The 15,874-nt window shown below is 41.8% G+C and overlaps 1 protein-coding gene across 1 annotated transcript; it reads right to left on the reverse strand.

Annotated features, from left to right (window-relative positions):
• Positions 1 to 1,886: 1,886 nt before the first annotated feature.
• il21r.1 (interleukin 21 receptor, tandem duplicate 1) lies at positions 1,887 to 8,782 on the reverse strand. Its single transcript, XM_067382496.1, has 8 exons — positions 8,627 to 8,782; positions 8,172 to 8,295; positions 7,873 to 7,981; positions 7,562 to 7,758; positions 6,556 to 6,692; positions 6,210 to 6,460; positions 5,161 to 5,254; positions 1,887 to 3,157 (listed from the first exon to the last, which is right to left on the reverse strand). The coding sequence occupies exons 2-8, from the start codon at positions 8,272 to 8,274 to the stop codon at positions 2,465 to 2,467; spliced, it is 1,584 nt and encodes a 527-aa protein (XP_067238597.1). The 5' UTR covers positions 8,275 to 8,295; positions 8,627 to 8,782; the 3' UTR covers positions 1,887 to 2,464.
• Between the last annotated feature and the right edge of the window lie 7,092 nt (positions 8,783 to 15,874).

Raw genomic sequence — 15,874 nt, forward strand, 5'->3', positions numbered from 1 at the left:
CTGCTATTATTTTATATTTAGAATGATTTTAGAACTATATCTTTAACATTATCATTATAGTTATAGTCCTTGGTGTGAACTGGCCTTAAAGGGTTAGTTCACCCAAAAATGAAAATTCTGTCATTTATTTCTCACCCTCATGTCGTTTCACACCCTTAAGACCTTCGTTAATCTTAGGAACACAAATTAAGATATTTTAGTTGAAATCCGATGGCTCCGTGAGGCCTCCATAGGAAGCAATGACATTTCCTCTGTCAAGATCCATTAATGTACTAAAAACATATTTAAATCAGTTCATGTGAGTACAGTGGTTAAATATCGAATCTGCTGTTCGGAGCACCAAAGTCACGTGATTTCAGCCGTTGGCAGTTTGACACGTGATCCGAATCATGATTCGACACACTGATTCATTATGCTCCGAATCTTCCTGAAGCAGTGTTTTGAAATCGACCATCACTATAGAAGTCGTTATTTTGTTTTTTTGGTGCTCCAAAAATATTCTCGTCGCTTTATAATATTAATATTGAACCACTGTACTCACATCGACTGATTTAAATATGTTTTTAGTACATTAATGGATCTTGAGAGAGGAAATGTCATTGCTCCCTATGGAAGCCTCACTGAGTCATCGGATTTCGACTAAAATATCTTAATTTGTGTGCTGAAGATTAACAAAGGTCTCATGGGTGTGGAACGGCATGAGGGTGAGTAATTAATGACAGAATTTTCATTTTTGGGTGAACTAACCCAAGGTACCATAAAGTTTGCTTTTAAACCTTCCATTCTAGTTGCAAACTAAGTCTGTTATCACCTCCAACCATCAAAGCGTCTACTCCATTATGTGAAATAAATAATGTGATCATTAAAATAAAGTGCATTTAATAATTTCATGAAAATCAAGAGATGTGTCTTGCATTAATGGGAAAATAAAAGGGTCAAAAAGCACTTAACAAAAAAAAAAAAAAAAAAAAAAAAAAAAAAAGAGATTCTGACTGCTGAGCTAATCGTTTGTTCAAAGATCTGATATGTAGAAATACCCATAGTATTATCAGCTGTCTGGCTTTTTGTAGATCCGTCCATGACTCATACCTTATCTTGCTCTGTGCAGCAAACACTGATAACTCCAACATTGTGTGCAATAACAGAAGAACTGCACAGCTCACGTATTTCTAATGAAAAAATTTGCAAAGTGCTTAATTTCTCAGTATTACCTCAACAGATAATCAGTACCTAGACATTGGTCGCACCTCACTTCCCTTAGTACATCTGTTATACATGCTAGATGTACTTGACGCAGAGTATGTAGTTAGATGCTGTGTCAGTATTGACAATAAAATAAAATTATTAAAATCACCACAGTCCACCGTCATGTAGCCATACTCCTTATGTTAGCATGTAAACATTAGCATGTTCATTACTCTTCTTAGATTCAAATATTTGTACATGTCCCCCAAATATTAAGATTGATCAATTCTTAAACTTTTAACTTGAATATTTGCATACCCTGTCAGCTCAAAAAGATTAATGGTTTTTGGACACATCACCTGACATCCCGGCTAACAGGGAATGTTCCCAGAACTTTAGCTAACGTTCTATCAGGGTTCTCTCAAAGTTATGAGCAAGTGCTCTTCCAGTAACATTAATAGAAAGTCATCTGCTCTTTTAATAATGTTCTCAAAATGTTAGCAAAAAATTGTTATTTTAACATCATTCGTATAACTTTTTTTCCCTGAAATGTTTTAGTTGGACGTTCATCTAACATTTTTTAAATGCTACTTGTTTTAGAATGTTCAGAGAACATTCAAAAGTAACATTCATATAATGTTTTATGAATGATGAAACGGAACGTTTCTTTAACATTTTGAACGTTCAGAGAACCGAAAAAAAAAAAAAAAAAAAAAAATTTTCATAACTTAATGGGAATGTTAGCAAAATGTTCTTGGAACATATTTTTGTTAGCTGGGCTAGTAAACCAACCAGGCGTTTTTGGAAATTCCAAGTAAAGCTCAGTGGAATAATTACTGGGATTCTGTCCATTATCATTGCCACAGAAGTTCTTGTGATATCAATGTCACATTAAAAATGCCAAGCATTACAATATTTTACTGAGATAAAAATAGAGCATGACAGAAAATGTACAATTAGAGTGATGGATATGATTGTTAGTTGCGCAAACCCTGACCCACAGGATTGAAAGTATGCAGGCTGAGATGCATCCATAGATACTGTCCTGCAGCCTAATGTAAACCAATGTCCTGTGAACAATCATACAACTGACCAACATTTAGTCTATTTTGTGGCATTATGCCACAAATACAGTTCAGTGTAAGAAGAAACTGCTCACATAAACGCATTGTGTGCAAATTAGGTCCAAACAGTGATGTCTTCAAATATTTTGTAGACGCTTCCACCATCACCTGTTTATTATTCAGTTCATTGTAGTAATAGAAACTCCCATGATCAGCTACTTTCCAGTGCTGTGGGCATCAACTTGAACTGCTGTAAAAGCCACCCACTGTTTGACATAATTCGAATGGGAGCCTCCCACGCCATCCAGTGATTCAGTCTCTATCTGCTCGTTCCCATCAAAAGCCGACGGGCTTGAACAGTCCGACTCCAGAAATCCACTGTCTATGGTGTCTAAATCCAATCCCATTTGTGGGTAACCATCGTCGGACTGCTCGTTGGAATTGTAAGAGTCCAGCGAGACCTGTTCAATGTTCTCCAAGTCGTGCTCCTGTAGATGCCAGTCATCGCAGTCTAAACCCCGTAAACTACCGCTGCCTTCAGGTACAAGAGGCTGTCTGTCTGCGATCTCAGCCGCTCTCTGATTGCCGTCTTTGTCATTGAGGAAGTCCTCTAGGCTCTGTCTATGATTGTCACCGGACCAGTCGGCCATGATGCCCTCCTGACCAGAAACTGTAACGGTGTCCATCGATATGTGGCCACCGGAGTGTGCGACATTGTGACTGTTGCTTCCGAGGAAGTAGAGTTTCGATGAGTTTTGACCCGACAGACCAATGTCCCGATCACCGCTCCTACCGTTGCCAGGTTCCCCAGAGCTTTCGTTCTGCTGCTTCTCACAAAGCACCTGCAAAGTGGTGCTCTTCTCTTGGAAATCGAAGTTATTGAAGGTCAGGACTGGTCCGACCCATCTCTGAAATAAAACACAAGTAGATCATTTTATATATTGTCATGAACATAAATAACATTAACTTTAAGACTGCATGTGAGAAGTGTGAAAGTTTTCTGGCCAGCTGATGGAAGTCACTAAATGGTCAATGACAAATAACAGTTGCTAACATAAACAAACATCATTACTCCAGTCTTCAGTGTCACATGATCATTCAGAAATCATTGTAATATGCTGATTTGCTGCTTAAGAAATATTCGTATTATCAATATTGAAAAACTTTTTAATATTTTAGTGTAAACCATAATACAGTTTCAGGATTTGTTGATGAATCGGTTGTTAAAAGAATCTCGTTTTGAACAATTTAAGGAGTACTTGCTGAATAAAAGCATTATATATATATATATATATATATTATATATTATATATATATATATATATATATATATATATATATATATATATATAATATATATATATATATATATATATTATATATAATATATATATATATATATATATATTAAAAAAAACAATATATTCAGCTGTATGACGTTCTTATCAACTAAATGAACTCGATAAAAAAAACCCACTGTGATAATGTCTCCTTCAAAACAACGCCTACCTGCAGATAAGTCAATAACATCCGCACTTATCGCAATCATCATTTCCTGACATTAAAAATGTGTTAATTAAAAAGAAAAAGAAAAAATCATTCATTAAAAGCTTTCATCTTTATGAATGGTTAGTAAATGCTTTAGATGCATGAAGTCAAAATGATTTAAAGCATTTGTCAGGTATTTTGCACAACGAATAAAAACTGACATTATGAACGCTAAATAGCACAACTACAAAATAAAAGAAATAACATACAGTTAAAACCCCCAATGTTCAATCATTTAAATTTTTGATTTTGTAGCATTTTATGAGAAATCTATTTTAGGATTAAGAGGGGTTGGAAAATTACAGAGGAGATCAGTATCACGGAGCAATTTACACCTAAACGGAGCAGATCAACACAATTACATCACTACACCTCTACTATTTTCACACTGTACGGAAAAATACTTTGATAAATATATCCTTTTATGGCCGGTTTCACAGGCAGGGCTTAGGCTAAAACAGGATTAGGCCTCAGTTCAATTAGGGTATTTAAGTAGCTTTTATAAAAAAAACATTACTGGTGTGCATGTTGAGACAAAACAATGGCTCTGACCTATTTTAAGAAATGTCAGTACAAGTTACTTTCAGTTAAAAAAGCTCAAACAGTCTGGGACTAGCTTAAGCCTTGTCTATGAAACCGGGGGCAAATGTTTTAAAAAGTTTTTTTTTTTTTTTTTTTTTAACATGACGCTTGACGTATACTTTACATTGGATGACGCACAGCTCTCGCTGTTGCTAATGCAGCATATTACTGACCTCTACTGGAATATGTGTTCCTTTACAGTTTGAAAATAAAGATCACACATCTGCCACCATTTCCTCAATTGCTTTCCTTAAAGCTAGTGCCTCAAGTCTTGAAAGTTCACGACACCGACACATTTTATAACGCTAATGTTTCAGAGAAAGCTGCGACTTTTAATATATTTACCAAGTAAATGAAGTGCTAGTGTTACTGAAGTGCTCTGAGGAACAACAACAACAACAACTCAAGAAAGATCTTTTGATAAAGGGTAGTATTTTCAACTCTACCCAGTGGAATATTCACTAAATTCCCCTTTAGTTAAAAACAACTATTTATAACTACCCACCTTATCAGAGTTTAGGTTTGAACTCATAGTACTTTCCATTAGAGGGGAAAACTGATACTTTCGGTTTTCACATTTAACGCAATCTCTACCAAATGTTAAGTGAGCCCTCCTGTTCCTTTGAAGCCCCTACAGAGTGACTCATTTGAAAAATGTCACATTCCCCGTTTACAAGTGAGGTTAAGTTAGTCGCATGTATGAAAGTCCCCTAATGTTATCTCACTCACACGCACACAGAGACTTCTGCTTATGCACAAGAGATTTAGAAACACAACATACCTTAAAGTCTCCTTGATATGTATGGTAGAGCGGTGTAAAGTACTCATGGGGGCTTGGGATGTGCTGCCATAAGGTGGGCTTTTTAAAGCTCCCTCTGTACATGCAAAAAGACAAAGTGTTAAAGGAGTGACATTATTTCTGGACATATGATAATTATGTGCTGAATAAGAAATGAAAACAGCAGCTGTCATGGAAACTGTCTAGTTTATGCACTTGCAGAGCTTGTAGCTCTGACTTCCTCCGTTTTTTTGACCTACTTGAAAATAGACCGTCTGCACAAACATATCTGCTGCTGTTGTGGTTTTTGTGAACGTGGGAGGTGAGAAAGGACTATTCATATACGGTAAGTGCTGTCATATCGATTACTGGAAAACTCATTTAGAGGAGGCGCTATCGAAATTGAAGATCACACTTGTCTGTAGTCTTTCATTAAGCCCGCCACTGTGAGGGATATCAGGCAAAATTCTCAGTACATAATCTTTAAGATTTGTAAGGAGTGAACCCATCTAGATGTTCTGAAAGGTTAATATAGACCTCAAAGACATATGACTTACAGATAATAAAGACGCTCATGTGACTCATAAATGAAGTATCAGTCATAATGAGAGAGGTTTGAGTTGGCTTCACTTCTCTATATCCCACAAAGTGACTTCTGTACAAGCTTGTACAATTCCCTAAAGTCTTAAAATGTACCTCATGGCCTCCATGAGGAGCAACTTTATCTTTGACAAGCAAACAGTTATTAGTACCATTTTTTTTTTTTTTTTTTTTGACCAACGGACAATTTGAACTGAAACATGCCTGGTTTCACAGACAAGGCATAAGTCTATGAAAATGCATCTTTTTCAGATCTTAAAATATGTCAGCGCCATTGTTTTTTTTTTTTTTTTTTGGTCTGAAGATGCGCACCAGTTATTTTCTAAGGCATGTTTATAAAAGCTACTTAAATGTCTCTAAGGTCTACTTCCTGGCTTAATCTAAGCTTTGTCTGTGAAACCGGGCCAAGATGAAATTCTGGACAAATAAAAACAAGTAAAAGTGATACTCACAGTTTCCCACTGTACACAAGCAGCACCACTGCCACAACAGGAAGTGCCAGCAGCAGAAAATAGTACTGCTCTGTCTCCGGAGAGTCAGTTGTCCATTCAACGCTGTTGCTCCATTCACTCCACTTGGATATAAATGACCTCGGGTGTATGGCGACCTGAATGTCTGCCACATACTGCCTCCCTGGCAGGAGATTTTCACTGAGGAAAACCATGAATTGTTGGTTTTGCTCCAGGATGTAAATTTGCTCCTTCTGTGGAATAATCAGCATTTCACATTGTTGTTCAGAAAAATCTGCAAAACGTATGTCATTTTCTCTCCATATAGATAGAGAAATTGATCTTTTACCTTATCAGTTTTATTTTGTAATCGTACTCTGTAGTAGAAGTCGTCATACAGTTCATGCTCTTTATCCACATCCCAAGTGAGATTGAAACCCCTGTCAACTTTTGCAATGTTTAGGTTGAAAGGTTGATTTAGCTTAACTATAAAAAAGAAAAGAAAACAAATGTTAGTGAATGCTGTCCGTGAGTAAACAAGACAAAAAACGTCCAAAAAGTCTGAGATCACATGGAATTAAAATAGAATGTTTATGGGATTTTGAGTAAGGTTATGATGTAAAATGAACCATACACAGCAAAATCCTCAGAGTTAAATCAACACTGCTTAGAGTACATATGGTCCCTCTCTAAATAGTGTTAAAGTAACACTGAAGTAGAGTTAAAGTCAGTTGTAGTTTTTGTTTCTCTCTTTTCTTCAGTGATTCTGCTTGTTAACAGCAGGTGTTCATCACTAATGCTCAATCATCACCTAATTAATTGCTTAATTATCTCCTTAACTTTAACTCTGCTTCAGTGTTACTTTAACATTATTTAGAGAGGGACCATATGTACTTTAAGCAGAGCATTGTGCTGTGTACTAATCAGTGAAGTACATATTTAGCAATGATCATGTGACTCTTTGTACAGATGGGGTCAGACGTTCTTCTTCCATTGAAGCTCAAGATGTTTTTGGATCATCTCAAATCATGCTTGATTTGAGGTTTGACACAAACTTTAAACCAAAAACTACAAGATTTTGAAAATCCTCATACACTCTTAAAAAAACAAAAAGCCCCATAAGGGGGTTTTTGCAGCCATGCCACAGAAGTACCATTTTGGGATCCCCAAACACCTTGTTTGACAGCATTTTAATAATCTAAAAAATGTTTTTCCATTATAAAGAACCTTTTGTGCAATGAAAAGGTTCTTCATGGAACTATAGATGCCAATAAAGAATCTGTCATTTTAATGACAGATTCTAAGCATTTTCACTGACGCTTTACACTGCCGATGAAGTGGGTTGAGGAACGTACTATATCTGTATAAAGTGATTGTTTCAGAGTAACTCGTTGCTGGGATCTCCGTATTGCCTTGTTTGTCCATTTGCGTTACTGTGATAGAACAGCTGGTATCAAAGGACATTATCGTATTCAGCTCCTCTTGTTCTATTGTGCACCAGGATTGTGGCGATATGATCCTGCAGCTCCCATTTGCATCAGAAGATTCACTTCTGGAAGACATGAAATGTACTAATTAAACAATATGTTGACCAATGGTAATAACAGGTTAAAAAAAAACAAAAAAAAACAATGAGCAGTAAGAACACACTGTGCTAGATCTGTACCTGCAATCTGCCGCAACATCACATGAAGCTGATCCTGCCAAGTCAGAATTAGAGCAGTTCAGCTTGGAGATGAAGTCTGTGGTGCAGGTCACATTGCAAACACCGTCATCTGCAAACAGTGATGTGAAAGGAAATGTGGTCAATCGAGCTACAAAAACGGTAGCGTTTCTTCTCAAATCAACACCTGCATAGGTTAGAGGACATCCTTCTGAGGACGTTCTGCTGTATCTACACTTATTTTACAAGACGTTCAGAATGACTTTATGAGAATGGTTATATTGCAATAAATGCAAACTTACTGCACTCAATATGTCCACAAACAACAAGCAAGAATATGGCTTGCCATAGAGCCATCGTGGAGAAACAATGACAGAAACTGTGGTCAAGCCTGCTCAAATGCATTGTACAGAGCCCACATGCAAACTGCAATGAGAGTAAACATGTTATTTTACTGCTTGAAATGCCATGTTTTAATGTATAACCAAATTTTAAATTATACATTCATTTAATTCATGTTAAATAAAAAATTAAAATGTAACAACAACATATTAAAGAAAAATAAATAATAATGATTATATTAAAACATACAGTTACACGTTTTATAAAATATAGAAAACCATCACAAATGTTTACGATGTTTATCATCATATTAGTCTATAATCAACATATGTTGATTAAACAAATTAAAAAATAAAAAATAAAAAAACAGGGTAAAGTAGCTGTAAAAGAAGTAGAAGTATTATAAAAAACTTACCTAGATAATATTCCCATTGACCCCGTTTACAAAAACATAAAATGTTGGTGAAAATATAAAAATCTGCAGTTCTCAATCAAACACCATTTATACATTGCATAAATCCTCCTGACATTTACGTTATGCCAATCTTCTACTGATCTACATGCACAGTCAGAGTGCTTGTGACGAAAGTATGACATGAAGGATGTGGTTGTGGTTATAAAACAAGCCTATTTGCAGATGTTCCGCCCCGAATGAAGCCAATTAAGGATAGTTCCTGTTGTGTAGGTGTTGCCATCAGGGGCCGGATAAATGTGCAGTGTCATCAGAATCTCTTTTTCTGGTGGGTCAATATAGCAGAAAACAAATAAATCATAGTTTGGTATGAGTAAAAAAGAAAGAAAGCAAGAAAGAAAGAAAGAAAGAAAAAGCAGTGATATGTGACATTTTATATTTTGGTCTGAGTGCTGTGAAATATGAAAAAAAAAAAAATGCAATACAACTGCATTAAAAAAAATAAATAGCTTTTATAAATGTAGCCTACCCTAGAAAAAAACTGGTGTGCATCTTGAGACAAAACAATAACACGCATTTTTAAGATATGTCAGTGCAAGTTGCTCTCAAACAGCTCAAACATGCAGTTTAGTCTGGGACTAGCTTAAGCCTTGTCTGTGAAACCAGGGGTATAATATTAATCAGTGGTGTAGGCTAAAGTAATGAAGTAATAATACTTTGTTACAGTACTTAAGTATTTTTTGGGAGAATCTGTACTTTACTTGAGTTTTTATATTTCTGTCAACTTTTACTTTTACTCCACTACATTTCCTAAATAAAATGTATGATTTTACTCCGATACATTTTCCCAAAGCATTTTCGTTACTTACTACAAAATAAAGGCGGTAGAACACAGACTGCAAGCAAGCATGTGCAAACAAGTGTTCGCATAACTGCGGTTGATTTCATTTTCCGATTTGCATCCGTTGCTGGAGCGACTGAGAAGAGTGCGCTGTCATTGTACAGTACGAGAGCGGCCTCTAGAGGCAAAATAAAAACTAACACTGATACCTCGTTGTTATGATATAGACACGGAGGCAGAGATAAAAGCAATCCAGGTGAGTTTATTGGAACAATATGTGGAACACAGAGTGGTAATGGCTGTTATCAGGTTCTTGAGAGATGAATATAAAGTAATACTGTCCTTGTGTGGTTTGTGGATCCAGGAGTTGAGCTGAGATGGAGGGAGACGTTGGAGACACTCACACACACAGATGGGTAAGCACACGAAGGGACCAGGAGACGAAGGAGATGAAGGAGATCGCTGGAGCAGGTAAGTATGTTGAAGGGGAGTCCTTAAGGTAAGCATATACATGGCGTAGTGCAAACGAGACCGGACAGTGAGTGTGTGTGAGAGTGGTGGCTTTGTAGTGCTGGTGATTGCAGAGTGAATGAGGTGCAGGTGGCGGTGATTAATAAGCTGGTGATTGAGTGCGTGGGTACTGTGGTGAGGTGGAGCCTGGCGTGTCTGTGACAGTACCCCCTCTCCACGGCCCGCTCCTGAGGGCCGCGGACCCCGACGTCGTGGTGGTCTTCCCCTGGGTCGTGGGGCAGGTCTGTCTGGATGGTTGGTATGGAAGTTCTGTAACAGAAGAGGATCAAGGATATCGTTCCTGGGAATCCATGAGCGTTCCTCGGGACCATAGTCCTCCCAGTCCACGAGGTATTCGAGTTTACCACCACGGCGCCGGGAATCCAAGATCTCGTGGACCACGTAGGCTGTGCCGTCCTCTAGGAGAAGTGGACGGGGGGCTCGGCGGCTGCCACGTCAGGCTCTGTGGAGGGAACAACAGAAGGGTGGTGAGGTTTAAGTAGAGACACGTGAAATGTAGGATGGATTCTACTATACTGTGCCGGGAGTTGGAGACGATAGGTGACGGGGTTGATCTGCCGAAGGATGGTGAACGGGCCAATGAAGCGGGGACTCAGCTTTTTGCAGGGCAGACGCATCCTGATGTCCCGGGTGGACAGCCAGACCTTCTGCCCCGGCTGGTAGACAGGAGCCTCGGAGCGTCGAAGGTCGGCTGCCATCTTGCGTCTGCGCAGGGCCCTCTGCAGCTGGTGGTGAGCTGAGTCCCACACCCTCTCGCTCTCCCGGAACCAGTAGTCGACTGCCGGAACGTTGGAGGGTTCCCCGTCCCAGGGGAACATCGGGGGTTGGTAGCCGAGTACGCACTGGAAGGGTGTTAGTCCCGTTGAGGCTTGGCGGAGAGAGTTTTGTGCGTACTCGGCCCAACCCAGGTACTGGTTCCAGGAGTTCTGGTGGCCGTGACAGAAGGTACGCAGGAAGCGGCCGATCTCCTGGATCTTCCGTTCCGTCTGCCCGTTCGACTGAGGATGGTATCCAGACGATAGGCTGACGGTCACACCCAGGAGGGAGAAGAAGGCTTTCCAGACGTGTGAGACAAACTGGGGTCCTCTGTCGGAGACGATGTCTTCAGGTAATCCATAATAGCGAAAAACATGATTAAACATTAGTTCTGCGGTGGCCATGGCGGTAGGTAGACCCTCCAGGGGTATCAGACGGCAGGACTTTGAGAAGCGGTCCACCACCACCAGGATGCATGTGTGACCGTCAGACTCGGGGAGATCGGTGACGAAGTCCACTCCCAGGTGTGACCAGGGTCTCTCAGGAACGGGCAGAGGAAAGAGCTAGCCGGTGTGGAGAAGATGGCGTGGGCTCTTGGAGATGGCACACTCCCTGCAGCCCTGCACGTACCTCCTGACGTCGTTGGCCATGTTGGGCCACCAGAAGCGTTGTTTGAGCAACGAGAGGGTCTCCTTGACCCCCGGGTGACCAGTGCCAAGTGAAGAGTGAACGTTGTGCAGGAGTGGAGTGCGACGTGTCCGTGTGATGTACTGCAAGCCCGGTGGGCAACCCGGCGGAGTGCGTGTGGAGGCATTGGCGGAGGGAATGGTTTCTTCGGACCACTGGATGGGGCTCATGAAGATGGACTCCGGCAGAATAGTATCAGGTTTTTCGGGCTTTTCCTCAGGAGCATAGAGGCGAGATAAGGCGTCAGCCTTCGTATTCTTTGAACCAGGACGGTAGGAGATGGAGAAGTTGAATCTAGAGAAGAACATAGCCCAGCGAGCTTGGCGAGGATTGAGTCTCTTTGCGGCCTTCAGATATTCGAGATTCTTGTGATCAGTGAGGACTTGAAATGGGTGAGTAGCTCCCTCCAACCAATGCCTCCACTCCTCAAGGGCAAGCTTGACGGCCAGGAGTTCGCGGTCACCGATGTCGTAGTTGACCTCCGCCGGGTTGAGCTTGCGGGAGAAGAAGGCGCATGGATGGAGTCTACTTGGTGTCCCCTGCTGCTGTGAAAGGACCGCTCCCACTCCGGTGGTAGATGCGTCCACCTCTACTATGAACGGGAGGTCCGGGTTAGGGGTGGACGAGGAGGGGAGCGGTGGTGAAGGCCTTCTTCAGGGTCTCAAAGGCGTCGGTGGCTAATGGAGACCAGGACAGAGACTTGGGCTGGTGACGGAGGAGGTTGGTGAGTGGACTGACGATTGTGCTGTAGTTTTTGATGAACCGGCGATAGAAATTGGAGAAACCTAGGAATCTTTGGAGTTCTTTGATGGTGGTAGGAGTGGGCCAGGACTGTATGGCGGAGACCTTCCCCTCGTCCATCCGGATGCCACTGTGATCAATCACGTACCCCAGGAACTGGACGGAGGGTTGGTGGAATGAGCATTTTTCAGCCTTGAGGAAGAGATGGAACTGCCGTAAGCGCTGGAGGACCTCCGCAACGTGGTGGCGATGTTCGGCCAAGCTCCGGGAGTAGATGAGGATGTCATCTATATAAACCAGAACGGACTTATGGAGAAACTCCCGGAGCACCTCGTGGATGAAATCCTGGAATACGGAGGGGGCGTTGACCAGGCCATACGGCATCACGAGGTACTCGTAGTGTCCAGTGGGCGTGACGAAGGCGGTCTTCCACTCGTCCCCCTCACGTATCCGGATGAGGTTATACGCGCTGCGGAGGTCCAACTTGGTGAACACAGTGGCACCGCGGAGATGTTCCAGGGCCGCTGGGACGAGGGGAAGTGGGTATCGGAACTTGATGGTGATCTTGTTGAGTGCACGGTAATCGATGCATGGCCTCAAGCCTCCGTCCTTCTTTGCCACGAAGAAGAAGCTTGAAGCAGCAGGGGAAGTAGACGGGCGGATGTAACCTTGTTCGAGTGCCTCCTTGATGTATTCCTCCATGGCCTTCTCCTCCGGTATGGACAGGGGGTATATGCGTCCCCTGGGCACTGGTTCACCCGGCAGCAGATCGATGGCGCAGTCCCATGGCCGGTGTGGAGGAAGCTTGGAGGCGCGTTGCGGGCAGAAGACGTCGCTGAAGGGGGCGTAGTCAGGGGGAACATCCACGGAGCGCTTCTCAACAGGGCTCTCGATGGACGTGGCATTCACGAGAAGAGACTTGGAGAGTGGAGGTTTTGGAACAGGAAGCGCTGGGAAGCAGTCTGGGAAGCAGTGATCGCCCCACTTCAGGACTTCGCCCGTGCGCCAGGAGATGTTGGGGTTGTGTTGTTCCAGCCACGGGCGCCCTAGAACCACGTCAGCGGTGGATTCCTCCAGAACCAGCAAATGGATGTGTTCAGTGTGCAGGATACCGATGCTGAGTTGTAGTGGGCCCACGCAGTGACGGATGTGTCTGCGGCTTAGGGGTTTGCCCGTGATGGAGTGGATTTGATAGCTCGTCGGTGAAGGAGAGATCTTAAGGTTGAGTTGTCTACAGAGGGTGCCTGAGATGAAGTTTCCGGCTGACCCTGAATCAAGGAGCGCCACCACTGGAACAGAGATGTTAGCCGCAGTAAGAGTTACAGTTGTAGTGAGTGGTTTCATTTTCTGAATGGAGGGAAATATTGCACTCACCACGGGTCGAGGAGGACGGATGGGGCATGTGGAGAGATTATGCCCCATTGTTCCGCAATAGAGACAGAGATTCAGGGCCAGCCTTCTTTGTCTTTCGTTAGGGGTGAGACGTGAGTGATCAATCTGCATGGGTTCGTTGGCTGGTTCTGGGGAGCTGACGGGTTCGGACCGACGGAGGAGGTTAGTGGTGGATGACTGGCCCTGGTGTTCTTGAATGCACGACTGCATACGGGACCCCACGCGGATGGCGAGTTGGATGAAGCGTTCTAATCCCATGGAGTCCTCGTATGCAGCGAGATGCAGCCGCACGGAGGGTTCCAGCCCCTGACGGAACGTGGTGATGAGGGCTTGCTCGTTCCATCCGCTGGTGGCGGCTAGCGTTCGAAACTGCAAGGCATATTCGTTAACAGATAGGTTTCTTTGCTTTAGATTATAAAGTTTCTCACCAGTCGAGGAATCAGTCAGAGGTTTCCCGAATACTTCCCGGAAGTGGGAGACGAACGCCGAATAGGATTGGACGACTGGGCCTTTCTGGGTCCACAACGAATCTGCCCATTGCAGAGCCTTCCCTTGCAGTTGTGAAATAATGAACGCTATTTTAGCCGTGTCTGTGGTGTAGAGGTGCGGCTGCATCTCCAGGACCAGCTCACATTGGAGAAGAAACTGCTGCATTCCTCCGCCGATCCAGAGTAGGGCGCCGGTTTGGCCATGGGACTGGCGGTGAATGCAGGTGAAGGAGTGGTGCTGGTGGGTGCGGAGACAGCCGTGTTGTGGGATGACGATGTTGAGGGCTGTGGTGTGAGTGCTCGACGCAGCACGTCCACGAGTTCCTGGAATGGATCGTTTATACTCATGCCGTTAGTTGTTATGGTCCGGTCTTCTGTTATGATATAGACACGGAGGCAGAGATAAAAGCAATCCAGGTGAGTTTATTGGAACAATATGTGGAACACAGAGTGGTAATGGCTGTTATCAGGTTCTTGAGAGATGAATATAAAGTAATACTGTCCTTGTGTGGTTTGTGGATCCAGGAGTTGAGCTGAGATGGAGGGAGACGTTGGAGACACTCACACACACAGATGGGTAAGCACACGAAGGGACCAGGAGACGAAGGAGATGAAGGAGATCGCTGGAGCAGGTAAGTATGTTGAAGGGGAGTCCTTAAGGTAAGCATATACATGGCGTAGTGCAAACGAGACCGGACAGTGAGTGTGTGTGAGAGTGGTGGCTTTGTAGTGCTGGTGATTGCAGAGTGAATGAGGTGCAGGTGGCGGTGATTAATAAGCTGGTGATTGAGTGCGTGGGTACTGTGGTGAGGTGGAGCCTGGCGTGTCTGTGACACTCGTAGAGTTTGTTTTGACACGTGCCGTGAGGTTAAAACAATGAGACAAAAACACCAACTGTTTAATGTCATGATTGTTACCATTCATTTGCATTAGTTTATATTCATTTGTTCGCTGTTATGCATTCATTATCGAGCAAAGTTTTATATTTAAACTGTATTCTCATCATGCAGCGACAGAAACATTTATCAGAAATGTGTCAGATTTCAGTTCTTTTTTTATTGGCACTGTAACACATTTTTTGATTAGATAATCATCAAGTTTTCTAAAAAAGAGGCAATTAATGTGTGAATGTATATATAAAATAGACCCATGCTATGCCTTTGTGTGTAAAAGTGGCAAATTTTAAGCATGACTGTTTGGATTTATACAATAAGAGTAACAAGTTACATTTGTAACATTAAATAAGGTTAATAAAAGTATTGTTCATTTTTAATTTCAGCTTTTACATTTTAACATTTTACATTTAACATAAAGTAGTCTCTTATTAGTTATAATGCACTTCGTATTAATATGAACGATCAATGTATAAATAATATATTTGTATTTTTTATATTTAAAAATTACAATAAACATTTAGCCATTTTTTAATTCAAAGAAACAAAATGTAAGAAAGAGTTAAAACTGAACACAATCTTGTTGCTCAAACTGTGCATAGAACAGTTTTTAATAAACTTTACTTAAGTAGTACTTAAGTAGAAAAAAATATCACATTCTTTAAAACTTTTACTCAAGTAACATTCTAAACAGTGACTTTAACTTCTACCAAAGTCATTTTCTGGAAAGATATTTATACTTTTACTCAAGTATGGCTTTCGAGTATTTTACATACCGTGCGCTTGACATCCTATAGGTGTCCAAGAAATGCCTGGCCAAAATGTTAAAATCTTATGGGTTTCTCTGACTCGGTTAGTAAAAACAAGCAGTAAATAGGTTAAAACGTAGTATTATTGCACTAATCACAAAACAATATAAATC

The sequence above is a fragment of the Chanodichthys erythropterus genome, chromosome 3, assembly GCF_024489055.1.
Source record: "Chanodichthys erythropterus isolate Z2021 chromosome 3, ASM2448905v1, whole genome shotgun sequence".
NCBI lineage: Eukaryota > Metazoa > Chordata > Actinopteri > Cypriniformes > Xenocyprididae > Chanodichthys > Chanodichthys erythropterus.

What these genes read in the sequence shown, in the direction of transcription:
- il21r.1 (XM_067382496.1), bottom strand. Translation starts at nt 8,274, where the DNA reads ATGCATTTGAGCAGGCTTGACCACAGTTTCTGTCATTGTTTCTCCACG. An exon ending in TTGTGGACATATTGAGTGCA is followed by an intron (nt 7,982 to 8,171) that starts GTAAGTTTGCAT and finishes CACTGTTTGCAG; the next exon opens with ATGACGGTGTTTGCAATGTG. An exon ending in GATGTTGCGGCAGATTGCAG is followed by an intron (nt 7,759 to 7,872) that starts GTACAGATCTAG and finishes CATGTCTTCCAG; the next exon opens with AAGTGAATCTTCTGATGCAA.